General features: G+C 41.1%; 1 protein-coding gene across 4 annotated transcripts; it reads left to right on the top strand.

The window, feature by feature from the left end:
• The first annotated feature begins 711 nt into the window (after positions 1–711).
• On the top strand, positions 712–13,639 carry sppl2a (signal peptide peptidase like 2A). Of its 4 annotated transcripts, XM_080458873.1 has the most exons (17): positions 712–949; positions 2,399–2,512; positions 2,887–3,069; positions 3,423–3,512; positions 3,637–3,770; positions 4,533–4,687; positions 4,792–4,888; positions 5,111–5,212; positions 6,537–6,618; positions 6,903–6,977; positions 8,784–8,840; positions 9,223–9,276; positions 9,895–9,994; positions 10,429–10,509; positions 11,559–11,719; positions 12,453–12,486; positions 13,135–13,638. In XM_080458873.1, the coding sequence occupies exons 1-17, from the start codon at positions 887–889 to the stop codon at positions 13,173–13,175; spliced, it is 1,623 nt and encodes a 540-aa protein (XP_080314999.1). In that variant the 5' UTR covers positions 712–886; the 3' UTR covers positions 13,176–13,638. The 4 variants fall into 4 exon arrangements, with proteins under 4 accessions (XP_080314999.1, XP_080315001.1, XP_080315000.1 ...); XM_080458875.1 differs by lacking the exon at positions 12,453–12,486 and having other exon boundaries at positions 13,135–13,639; XM_080458874.1 differs by lacking the exon at positions 9,223–9,276 and having other exon boundaries at positions 743–949.
• The last annotated feature ends 315 nt before the right edge of the window (positions 13,640–13,954 follow it).

Raw genomic sequence — 13,954 nt, forward strand, 5'->3', positions numbered from 1 at the left:
GAGAGAGGACAGACTTTCTTCACTTCTGGGGCATCATTCCAGGTATGGGGACAATTATGACTGTTGGAAAACCATTAGAAAGTAAATTTTGCCCTTTGACTCTTTAAAAGACATGTTATGACACTGTGGTAGCATCACTTATCTTCTATTGGTCTGCTGGGGCTTCTCTGCTAGTCGGGGATGGGACTGGTCAGGAGGTCTGTTCAACAGCAGTTACTGAATATTCAGTAAACACCACTGTCCTTGCACTGCTGACCACTGTATGTATATATATATATATATATATATATATATATATATATATATATATATATATATATATATGAACACCGTCTCCCATACAAACATAAATACTGGCTTTCTTCGTCTTCTTTTGGGTTTAATGGCAGTTTGCATCCACAAAGATGCATTACCGGCATCTGTTGATTCTATCTATCTACATCGTTTCCCACCGCTCTTGTCATCCCTGTTTCCCGTTTCCCTCTCTCTCTTATCAGCATTTTTTTGTGGGTCCCTGATGACTGTTTCCCTTCTTGTTATTCTTCACTTGGCATCTGTGAAGTTGTACTACCACCATCTGCCTATTCCCACCACTCAAAAAGAAAGAAAGAAAGAAAGAAAGAAAGAAAGAAAGAAAGAAAGAAAGAAAGAAAGAAAGAAAGAAAGAAAGAAAGAAACTTTACAATTTGGCGCGCCCCTCCCCCTCGTGGCAGTGAAAGAGTTAACAGCGGCCGGGCTGAGCGCGTGTCACGGGCCGTTTCAGGAAGTAGCAGCAGCAGCCGGAGGAGCTAAACAACACGAAGATGACCTAGAGAGCACAAAGAGTCTGAACCGACGCGTATTTTAACTCCAAGTTCAAGCTCAGCGGCTTTGTGGAAAGGGGGACATGACTACGATGGAGGGAGCCGTCAGGATGGTGCTTTTGTCGGCCTTCTTCTTGACGTCGCAGGCGAGTAAACAGACCGTCACAACTGGCGAGCTGTCGGGCCCCAAAATCGAAAATAAAAGTAGAATCTCAGTCAGTGTGTCGCTATTAAAATACACACGACGTAGAGGGGGGCCACCGTTCATAGCCTGTGTCCTGTACGCGTTTGGTGAAGTGAAGAACTAATGGCAGAATGATAATGTCCACGTTAACTTCGGTGTTTGTCAGCGACTGAAAAGAAATGTCACTTTTCAAAGTTTTCTTACTGAAACACTGAACTCGTGTTTGAATGATTCTAAATGAAACTCAACTATAAACGTGTGTGAAGAGAGTCAACGGGAGAAGAGCTCGAGATGAGAAGAGTCTGAATAATTAAAATGAAGTGCACATTAGTGTGGTTGTGTTTACGTGTACAGGTGAGTCATTATAAGTAGGCCAGGATGGCTTTTGATTAACGAAGCAACTGAGACTGTGGTTTATCACGCATTTAGAATAAACACGCGTTTTACAACATTATATAGCCTTTATAAAGACAACTACTCTTATACAACACCTGGCAATAAACCACAAGTCTAACAGGTTGTGTTACAGCCTCAGTCCAAAATGAATTCTGTTTTCATATGATGCCACGAGCTTGGAGACACCTGTCTGTGTGCAGTTTGGCCCAGTCCTCTTTGCAGCGCCTCTCCAGCTGCAAGTCCTAACATCTCTATAGAGAGATCTGCTGCATTCATCTCTCCCACTATCCTGACTCGTCTCCCAGTTTCTGCTGCTGAAAGACTCCCCCGTAGCATGATGCTGCCACCACCATGCTTTGAGGGGAAAGAAAATAAAATCAAAATTTTGGACCTAATAAAATATGGAAAAAGTGATGTGCTGCACAGAAAATGTGACTTTTCACAGTGAAAGCCTCTTGCTGGCCTTCTACACTTCATTTTCTCTTAAAATCTCAGCAACCTTTCAAAGTGTATTTTAGTTTACGTTTATTATCCATCCATTCACTTTCTATACTGCTTTATCCTCTTCTGGCCCAGTGGTGCTGTACTTTATGCCAGACGTCTGAGGGGTGGGAGGCAGGGCTTGATATGGGGTATTTTGACTTCAATGTCTTCTCGCCCTGAGACACGGTGGGTCAGTCACACTGCTCTGATATTGGGAGGAGTCATAAACTCTGAGCTGAGTAACAATAGGGACCTTTCTGGTGGCTATTCTCTATATAAAGTGGGTTGACTGAAGCAAATGGAAGACGTGGAACGGAGCTCTGTCCGAGCGGCAGCCTTGCTCTCGAAATCCTAAATGAAACCTCCTCATCTTTGGCTCTGTTTCATAAAATTCCACAACAGGGCTGTATGTCTGTGGCAAAGGGAGTGCCTCGGTATTTAACATTTAAAGCACATTGAGTGACTTGTGTCAGGACCTTGTGTTCGTTCCTTGTCATGAATTCTAAAACAAAACCCCCTTTTGTTCCAACAGGTAAATTGCCAAGAGGCGATTTTGCATATTTCGAACGAGATCACAGGGAGTCGAGAGTACTGCATTGTACACAATCACTCTTGGACTCCACTTTCACAATCTGTGGATACTGCAGTAAGTTTCACATCCCCCCCCCCCCCCTTAAATCCTCACGGTTTTGACTACTTTCTATCCTACTGCCACTAACACAGACTAACTCTGGAACGATACTGTGGCTTCCAGACAACAAGACTAGTTAATTGTAAACTTGATAAGTGTGTTTGTAGGACTGTGACAGGATTACAAAGCTTATACGTTTAGTTTAGAAACATTGAAAGTGAGGTAGTATGGATAAGTCTGGGCTTTTAAGCAGCTTATCATATGCAGAACAATATGTGGTGGCGGATACAATAAAATCACAGATCAATAATTCGTTCGAATGTAACGATACAGTTGAAATACGGATCCCTCCAAAGCCATTGTTATATTGGAATGTTCACTCTTTACAGACACAGTTCCAGTTGGTGAATCTGACCTCCACGACGCTGTGTAACGGCTCCGGGGTCACACTCAACGTGGTGAATGGAAACGCGCTGGTTGTGATGAGGGGAGACTGTGATTTCAGCCAGAAGGCTCTTGTCGCTCAGAGTCTTGGAGCCGCTGCTTTGCTCATTGCCAGCAACGATTCATTGGTGAGACATTCCTTGCTCCCATGGTGTTTTGGTTAATTTGACTTTTTAGGTTTAGTTTTTAAAAGGTGAATAGTTTTGTCTTGTTTGTTGCTTGACAAATTACTAGTGTCAGCATACAACAGAAGAAATGAGGAAATGACACACCAGTGGTGTCGTGGGGGGTGGGGAGTTTCCCATCTAAAAATCTAAGTTTCATTTCATTGCCATATGTTTGTGTTTTATATATTCAATATTATATAACATAAAATTAATAGAAGAAAAACCTAAGTTTGATCAAAAGCTACATCAGGCAGTTTTCCTGTTTAAGTAAGTTGTTTGTTGAAAAAGCATTTTTGCACTATTTGTTTCTTCAGATCACTCCATCAGCCAACGACTCAGAGTATGCAAAAGTCCATATTCCTCTGGCTCTCATGAGGTACCGGGATTTCCGGGAAGCACAAACGGTTGGAATGCCTTTTTTATTTTTTCTTCTTCTGTTTTGAAATATTTTTTTGTGCTTTGTGTGAAAGTCACTTAGACTACCTTTACTACATGGTGGTAAAGGATTTGTTGACTGCTTGTTTGTAGGTGTTTGGTGACACGATGGAGGGGAAGCTGTATGCGCCGCCCTCTTCAAAGATCGATCCCAGTATCGCCGTCATCTTGCTGATTGCCATTGTCACGGTGTCTCTCGGTGGCTACTGGAGCGGCGCTTGTGAGAGGTGAACGTCCTACTCACACATAAAGTTAGATTTAAAAACTACCATCAGTTTCATTTACTGAGTACATAGCATCACCGTGAAAATGTTACTTTTTGAGCTACTGAAAGTGCTACCGGTGTCGTCAGTCATGCACTTTTTGCTCAAGTTTGTATTCAATTTAGTGCAGTTGCGTCGTGCGACACATACCGACACCTGTTTTAGTGGTAGTAACGCATAATGAAAATACCAAGTAATGCATTAACATTTCTGGAATTTAGACAATGTGCAAGCTGTCACAATTGCAGCCGTGTTCTTTGGAGCACAAATTTCTGGTTAAACCTGATGTACCTTTGTGCTTCTGAGGTCGTAAGCGATCCTGGGGACTAAGAGTACAAGTACACTGAACCTACTGTGACGATGCAGTGATCTTCACGAGAAATGCCTCCGATTTTAACATTCATTTGCTTTTGTTGGTGGTTTCATTTAGGTTAAGTCAATTTAAAAACATGGTTTGTGTGTAAATGACACTATGGTTGAAAATATGAAATCTGGACTGAAAGGAACAAACAGTGACTCTCAGTTTGAGGTCTTACTTTCATACTTACATGACAGGCGTGACAGATGTGATGCTGATACAATACACCATTGTCGTTTAATTATCATCCTGCGTGAATCAGAACAGTGAACGTTAGCCCGCCGAGCCTTTTTCTGTTGGTATCGAATCATCGTTTTCAGAGATGCATAGCACGCACCTGAACAAAAGTGTTTTCCTCTCTGTGGTAGGGACCGGTTGGATAATCGCACAAATAATCCAGAGGTTGGAGAAAGCAAAGCAGACAGTGGAGAGCTTTTCCTGTACTCTCCTCTCAAGGTGATTTTCTTTGTGGCCATGATGTGTGCAATGCTGGTCCTCATGTACTTCTTCTACAACATACTTGGTGAGTTTGAGACGGCCTCGGCTTTACTGTGAATAATAAAGTAACCTCAATAGTTGTTTTGTTGACCTACTCTCTCTTCTTTCTTCTGTTTTTTTTCTATCTAGTTTATGTCATCATTGCGATATTCTGCCTGGCGTCTGCCTCAGCCCTGTACAGCTGTCTCGATGCAGTGATGGAAAAAATTGGCTGTGGCAGTGTCAAGTACGAACCGGACTCTTGATTGTGTAAATGTTTAGACGTGTTCCTCCGTGACGCGGAAGTTATCCAGTTGTTAACTGTGTTATGCCCAGACGGTTTTACTGTCTCACAAACGTCAGCCAAATAGGAAGTTGGTTTAAGCCTGAGCAGACATGACAGTAATGTTTCCATAGAAGCTCGTCATAAACAAGTGCGTGTAATCCCTTTGCTTGTTTCTGTTTGAAGCTTCTCTGTCCGAAACTGGAACTTCTCGGTGAGGTCTCTGCTGCTCACTGCTGCGTGCATCAGCATCGCTGTGGTCTGGGGAGTGTACAGGAACGAAGACAGGTACTGTCGCATCACAGAGAACGCAGCGTCCGTCCTTCTGCTTTCGGCCATTGTTGTGGCCACTGAGGAGGAAGAGGTTTTGTTTTATGATTGCTAGGTCTGGAAAAGATAACACAATAATTGATCAAAGGCTGACAATTGTCAACATGGGAGAGGTGTGCGAGTATCATTTGAGATTTGAACTTGGGTCTGCTGTTGGTGTGCCAGATGTGAAATAGTAATAGTGTTTTACAGAATCATATCTGCTTCCAGCAGCAGCTTAGAGGGGCGGATTCTGTGTGACACAACATTAATAGACAAACGCATTTTATCCAGCCACGTTTACTCGTGCCCGGCTATTTAAAAAAAAAAAAACCAAGATATTTCTCTGCTTTTGGACCTTGATTTACACATAAACGCGGCTACGACTCACCACAAACGATGATTCCTGAAAACTCCAGCCACAGTGAAGATTTAGAAAAACTGTCTCCGTTTGCATCTAAACGGGCTCGACGGAGATTTACATCGCAATTTGGGACTTTTTTTTTTTCAGGATTCTGATTGGCTATCATGGTTTCATGCTTCTCGTTACACTGCCCCCTACAGGTCTGGCTGCTCATAGTAGCTCAGAACCAAGTGTATATGCAGGTCTGTGTCAATGAAGATTTGTTTTGTAATTGTAGGTGGGGGAAAATCAGTTTTTGTAAAATCCCGGGTATGTATAAACATGGCCTGAGACCTATTTCTTTGAGAAACGCATCTTAAACTGAGACACTGAGGTACCTTGCTCTGCTGTGTCCAACTTTGTGAAAGATTTTTGTGCTGGCAGCAGCCAATAACCAATAGATTTCTAAGAGAAGTAATTGTTGGTAAACCAAATAGTTTTTTTTATTTTTGTTCACATTGCACTACTTTTGAATCCATTACTAAATTTTGTTTTTATCAATTTGACTAATCTCAGAAAATTGCGAGTAATCATTAATATAAATTTTATTTTTTGCCCAGCACCATTATTTACCTCAAAAGCACCTCTGAGGATCCTGAAAAAAATGTTTCACCTCACAACACTAAACTTATTGTTACTTTCATGACACAGTTCAAAAAGTAAAACTGATTTTCAGCTTTACTTGTCAGTGAAAATTGATGTTTAGTAAAGCTTCAGTTGTGTCAATGTCCATTTTTCTCAGTTGTATTATAGTTTAGAAAGTGTAAGTATTTCGGTTGTTTGTCACATGTATCCCGATCTATTCCCTTCTTGGTTTTGTGAAGCTAGACTGCTGCTGTTAGATCTGAAGTGTTTGCCAATAAGAAATGACAGGTTCACGGTGCTTTTATGTCTTTGCAGATGGATCTGGATCTTGCAGGACCTTCTTGGCATCGCTTTCTGCCTGAACTTCATGAAGACCATTTCACTGTCCAATTTCAAGGTTTGTCTTTACACACACTATTTTCTTTCCATGATTCACATGATGTTTTTTTTTTTTCACTTTTTATATCCGCACGGTTTGCTTGCACTGAATTTGCTATGTTAAGTTACGTATGCATGACTGTATTTACTGTCCAGTGCCAGAGACGGGCCACACAGGCCTCCATTACCAAGACAGACATGGAAAATAGTTCTCTTTATTTTAAGAAATAAAATAGTTTTCTTCAGTCCTGAACCTCAGCAGAATTTGTAATAGTTTAGTTTTTCTTGTCTGGTTTCTCATAGATCTGTGTGATTCTGCTGAGCCTCCTGCTTGTGTACGACGTCTTCTTTGTTTTCATCACTCCTTTCTTCACCAAGGTATGGTAACCAACTTTCTTGATATTCAAAGTTTCAACAGTGAGAGGGTAGTTTTTTTCCCCACAAGCTTCAAAGTGGTACCGTTTCAGTCTTGATATATAATTTGGATAATTCGAAGTATATCCTTTCCAGCCAGTCTGTTTTTGCCTAGCAGTGAACTAAATGGCTCAGTTGAGACGACACAACGCTGTTTCAGCAACCAGAAACTACAGTTTTTCTGTGTTTTCACTTAGAACAGGCAGGAGCTTTTGCTTTTGCCCACTTACGAGCCTTTAAAAACGGGTTGAGACACACAAGTGACAGCAAGCGTTTGAAAACCTCTGATGGCTGGTTTGTCCCAAAAATGTTCTAATTACTCTTGCATCAGTATTTATATCTTGCCTCAGTGTAATTGCAGAGATACAGTTGACATACCCTGCAGAATTAGATTTTTTTTAATTTTTTGGAGGGGTGAATGAGAGAAACACTTTTTGTCACTCAGGGTTTGTGGTTGGGTAAAGCTATTTTGTAACAAACAACTGTGTTTACCTTTTTAATTTCATAAGTGACAACAGGCCCTGATCAAACGTTCACATACCCCAGAGACTTTGGGGTGAGAACATGCACACAAGCTGACACAAACGGTTGACCAAGTAGACCAACAGACATTTCAGCCGCACGGCCAAGAAAATTGTTCTGGATGCAAAGAAAACCCCACAAATAATTTCGGCTGAAATAGAAATGATTGTAATGTAAAAAAAAAAAAGTGGTGTGGCTGTTTCAAGATGCACAATAAGAAGACATGGGCTGTATGGTGGCGTCGCCAAAAGAAAGAGATGCACTTGGAGGTTTCACCATGACAACGATCCAAAACACAAGGCCAAGTGGACAGAATGGAGTGAAGGTTCTGGAGCGGCCATCTTTTATCTCCTGACCTCAGTATCGTTGAGCCGCTCTGGAGAGATTCAGGCAAGACGGCACAGGAACTGGAGGCGTTTTGCCTCGAGGAATGTGCAGCTTTACCCTCTGAGAAAATAATCCACAACCACCACTAATAGACCTCAAGCTGTCATTGATGGTTAAGGGGGCAAAACACGGTATTAAGAACTGGGGCATGTCAACTTTTGATCAGAGTCATTTTGGCAGTTTGTCATCATTGTGATTTAAAAAAAAAAGAAAAAAGTAAACAGTTGTTTGATGATAAATGGCTTCACTTAACCATGAGCAATGAGTTGAAGAAAAGTTGTGTTTTTATTCACATCCTGTAAAAACTGGCCAAAAAAAATCTGATCAACTTTTGAGCACAACTTTATTGCCAGCTAATACACCGAGAGTCATCGGGGCTATGGTACTTATTCTAATACACTCGGTATTTTCCGATTCTCACATTGTCGTAGCATGGGTCCCGGACTTGGTGGGTGTCAGTGGTGTTGCCACAGCTCTGTGCCTGCATGTTGTTCATTTGATGCCGTTTTAGATCGTATCAACACTCCCACTTCTACTGTCCATCCTGTGTGATGCTGAAATGATTTTGTAAAGCTTCCATGAAGAAACACCAAAGGGAGAGAACCATCAGCCACTACAGTACAATTATATACCCAACATTTAACTACTAGGTTTTACTGTCTTTTCTGTAATGCATATTTATGTTTAGTCCTTTTTTTTTTTTTTTTTTTTTTTAAACCCTGAAAGTCAACAAATGTCTTGAGTTGCACAAAATCGTCGGTGTGTGTCATCGCGTGTACGGTTCCCTCTGACCTATCCAACTTCAAATATCTGTTATTGAATGTGTGAGTCGGTTCGACCTGCCTCTTCTTCTGCTCACAGAATGGAGTCAGCATCATGGTGCAGGTCGCCCTGGGCCCAGATGCAACTGGAGAAAAGGTGAGCTTTGTGATTTTCCAGCTACCTTGAAAAGGAACTTCACCAAAAAATGGTTCAGGATTTACCGAAATATAATTTGACATCCAGGTAACAAATTTCATAAGAACTGCTGGATTGATTTGGTGTTATAATGTAGAAATCACATCAAAGCTACATACTTAAACAGAAGAAAACAAATCTGTTCCACACATAAGCAGCTGTTGGGTGTGAGGCATGCAGTAGTTTTATGAGTGACGTCACAAAGAGCAAAGAAAATGTTGGATTGGTTGAATTCCTCGTCGAGGTTCTACCAGCTTCATTAACTGCTTGTTGTTGAAGCCCTGGAGGGATCAATAGCCTGATTGACTAACTGTGCACTGGGGCGGGGCGGGTTCTGTCATAGACACAAGGTAACATGGTGGAGGTCCCTGCTGAACCCCAGGCTCCCTCTGAGAAAGTAAGACTTGTTGCCTTTCTTAATGTTTTGTATTGAGGTGTGTGGGGACTGAGGGGACGGGAGACACTTTGCTCTTCCAAGGCATGTGCTTCACCTTTTCTCAGATTCATATGAAACGAAAGAAGGAGTGAAATTGTTGAGTACTTGAGTACTGTGTATTCGACACTGTTCACAGACCTCCAGCCTGCTGAATGTTTGCATGATGTCGCTGAGCATGAAGTAATTGTGAAAACTGTTTGCTTGACGTTTCATGTCAAGGCAAACAAAGTTTTGATCACCGTTTTATTACATAGACACTCTTCAGTAAGTGAAATTGAAACATATAAGCCAATAGTCCACAGTAACGAAGAAAGGGATGTCTATAGTTTTAAGTAAAGTCTTTTTTTCTTCAACCCTGTGAACACGACTTTAACTTCTAGTAGATAGTTGCAGCAACTTATAGCTTGGAGCTCTGATCTCACAGACCTCTGGTGTTGCTCCGTTCCGGCACACTTTTATGTTCTTGCATAAAATGAGAGGCTACAGTCACACATACACAAGGCTGCAACACAAATGTGATGGAATACTTTGTTGAAATATGTAAATGTTTCTTGTTGTGTTTTGTTTTTCTTCCCCCAGCTCCCAGTGGTGATGCGGGTTCCACGGTTCTCAGCTTGGGCTCAGAACCTGTGTGGGATGCAGTTCTCCATTCTGGGTTATGGAGATATCATCGTACCAGGTGAGGATGAAACCCATCTCCTGTTCCAACATGCAGTTTCAGTCTGATGGGATAATTATCTGAGGGCCAGACCAGTGAACGTGAATATTCTTCAGTACTGAGAGTACACCATTGGACAGCCATTATGACTACTGCTGAATTATAATTTTTTTTTTCCAGCCACACACTGGACCTTTTTGTACTTTAGTCTTTTAACATTTTATAGACAGTTTTTCTCCAGTGAAGTAACCGATCTACGCCTAAAGAGATTAATTTGAACTGGATTGTTGCAATTATAAAGTGCTGAATTTGACCTTTTTTAGATCTTTTAACAGCCTGTAAACAAAAGTTTAGAAATGTGGTAGAGGTAGTCATACAGACTAAAGAAATTCAAAGGTTTGTGATTCAATTACATACAATATGTAATCATTTTCTGCTTGCGGCTGATCCAACAGGACTCCTTGTGGCCTACTGCAGCAGGTTTGATGTTTGGATTAACAGCCGAAGGAAGATCTACTTTTTCAGCTGCTGCTTTGGTATTTACATCTTTTCATAACTTTCAACTTGATAAGTTTGAACTTGTAATGCCGCAGGCAGGCATGACATCACTTTTTGAAAAATGTCACCTAATGTTTAAATTTGATTCCATATTTAGATTGTTTAGTTCAAAAGTCTCGTTTTATAAACTAAGTGAAACAATTCTGCTTGCTGACCACGAGTCGTCACTTCATTTTGTGAAACAAGTAAGGTCTTGTTCACACGGCAGGCAAATGGGACCCAATTCAGATTTTTTTTACTCACAAATGATCCATATCCGACCTGTTTTGTGACCATGTGAAAGCGCCGTTCACATTTTTTCACTCCAGACCCAGGCCTCGTTAATATGTGGTACCAATTTGGATTTTTTTTTTCTACATGTGACTATTTCATCATTGACGCGTGACTCACATCACAAATAAGCCTCAGAGGAAGCGGCTCTGCCAAAATGTTAAAAGCTTTTAAAAGCTGTACTCTTTTGACCTCATTCTCCGTCTTTCCCTCCTCATGTCGTCTAGATTTTGTCAGCTTGTATTTAACAAATCACCGGACAATGAATCTACACGCTGACCAGTGTTGCCAGATAAGGTGGTATCCCCCAATTAGGGAGCCAAACACTTTTACTATTTAACTTTGTTTATTTCGTGCATTTGCGTGTTTATGGTGTGTTCATTATTATACATAAAATAGTTTTACGGTTATAACATGAATCCTGAACAGGCTCAGATTTGGGCTGTTTTTTGTATTGAGTTGTTTGGGTTTTTACGTTATTTGGGATGAAAACAGTGAGTCACATCTGGAAACCCTGGTGCTGACCGGCGTGCCATAAGTAAATAGCGAGCTGAGCGCACGTCGTCTTCTGGCGCTCTGGAGCCCCAAAGCATCCGGTCCGATCACGTTCACACGGCAGGCCGCGTTTGAAATGATCACGGCAAAAAATCTGAATAGAGCATCAAGACCTGCAGTGTGAACGGAGTCAAAGTAACCAGCTGAAACCATGTTGGAGAAATCCCACCGGTAAACCTGCCCTGTCTTTTCTTTCCGGTAGCCTACCTGCTGGGAATGATCCTGACATTCGCTGCGATGCTGCTGTCCGGGATGGGCCAACCTGCCCTGCTGTACTTGGTGCCCTTCACCCTCATCACCTCTGCTGTGGTGGCAGCCAGTCGCGGTGAGATGAAGCAGTTCTGGGCTGGAACCGTGTACGAGGTGAGATAGCAGAGGGAGGAGACAAGAGTCTTGTCCTTACAGGGTTTCCGCTTTGTTGATTTTCATACCTGTGATTGTATTCAATCAATATTTCCTTGTATTCTTTTTGGATTTCTGTTGTTTGACTGTCGGCACCAGCTCCTGAAATCACAGTCTGTACAGTAATGTACCGGAGGATTGAGGAAACTGCCCGGATCACTACTTCTCAAACGATTGAGTGTAATTTGAATCCTCCCCAGGCCATCCGGGCAGAGCACTTCATCTGTTTTCCATCAAATTTGACTTCTGAGGTTACTGCAGTTTTGCAACTGTGTTTGTTCTTGGGGTTTTTTTTAACAGTGTTTTACTATGCAGTAAACTATCAAAACAAATATTCTTTTGTGAGAACAGTATTGCAGCTGAAATTGGCAACTAGTTCAGTTCAATTCAACTTTATTCATATCGCACCAAATACAACGCAGTCATTTCATGGCACTTTTCCAGAGAAATAAATAGCTGCTGTGTTTTTGAACCACAGCAACAAGGTTTACTTTAAGGTTCCTACTTAATTAGTACTAATCAATATTACTAAAACGTTCCTTGAAATGTTCACTTTGCTTTTATTTTATCCAATGATGATGATTTGCGATGTATAAAACTACTTCATATCTTCCTGGTTTTGAACATGTTTAAATCGTTTACATTCAGAGGTGTGCAAGGATTCATGTTTCTAACTGGACTTCATCTTCACCAGGTCTTGGACTCATCCAGGGAACCTTTACTGTCAGGTGTGATTCCCTTTCACCCAGACTCCTCTTCCCTGCATCTATCCTGCCAGTAGTGTTGCTTAACTCGGTGCCTTTCATCTCTTGCCAGCTTGTTTTGATTATTTTTTTGATTATTTTCTTTTAGACGTTTTAACGCCCTGATATCCTGATATTTGAAAGATCAACCAAACATTAAAACTTTTGAAATTCTAAGAAAATATTGGCCTGGATTCTTTAACCGAATCAGTCTTTTGACCACCAGGTGTCTCTAGTTGACTTTAAATTTTTCAAAGTGTTTGAGAGGCTTCTCAGCCACTCGAGGTAGACTTGTGCTGAAAGAATATGGCTCCGGACTAGTATTAACTCAACCTTTCTCTTCTTGCAGTTTTTGTTCCACCTGCCGTTTGTCTATTCATTTCCACGTCACGCACTCCTCTCCCTTCCTAATCAACAGGAATTAGTACTCTCACCACTCCATCTTCGTGACGTTGTTCACCCTCTGCATGTTGCTTGCATGAAAGAACCGTGGCACAACCTTTCATCAGCTCTACGTCTTTCAGCCGTTGTGTAACACTTCACAGTTTGAAATCCCGTCTCAGGGACTGTCTTTATTTTCTTGTGTTTTGCATTCGGCGAGAACCAACTATATATTTTCTCTCCTCTCTTCAGAGGGAAGAACTGATCGATCCTTAGAAGGTGAGAGATGCTGACGCACGGCGTTGAGAACCAACCAACCAACAGCTGGATATCTTTACTAAAAAACTGCATTGTAATATTTGCAAAGCAAGGGGAAAAAAAACTGAAAACAATAAGGCTGTTTTTGACTGACATGAATGCTTGGGAGCTTAACAAATGCTTTGTAGCTGACAGATGTTGAACTACATAAAACACATGTTCAGTGCCTGAAAGGTCTGTTTGGTTAACTTTCAGAATCTTGATGAATTTGCCTTGATGATGATGATGATGATGATGATGATTAAGATGATTGCATACAACAAAATGAGAACGCACTTTATATTATCCAGCTTGACATTTATTTTCCTCTGGGCAGGGCTGGGTGGTTGGGGTGTTAACTTCTACATTACATTTTGATAACTGGGGTTTCTGTGTTTGTGTTTGTAAGATGTGGTTTCTCTTATTGCCTTAAAATAAATGAACTTTTATTTAATCGTGTTTGTGGTTAACATTTTATTTTTTTTCCTTTCCTTTATGGAGATCAACAGCTTTTTCCTCTGCTGCTCTGATGCAAAATGACATCATATAGTGTCCGGCATGACAAAGTTCATAAGATGATGAATACAGAAAGAGCCCTAATTACAAATGTAATGAAAAAGTCTCTGATTTACTTGATGAAAACTTCTCCATAAATTGATTTCTCCTAGTCGTGGTATTGCTTTAATACTGCTAAAATTGACTTATCAAAGATAAATGACCTATAATGATCTGCTATCTAATCGAGGACCTTTCATGTTTGAATGCCTTTCAGAAG

Source organism: Lipophrys pholis (assembly GCF_963383615.2).
Source record: "Lipophrys pholis genome assembly, chromosome: 2".
Lineage (NCBI taxonomy): Eukaryota > Metazoa > Chordata > Actinopteri > Blenniiformes > Blenniidae > Lipophrys > Lipophrys pholis.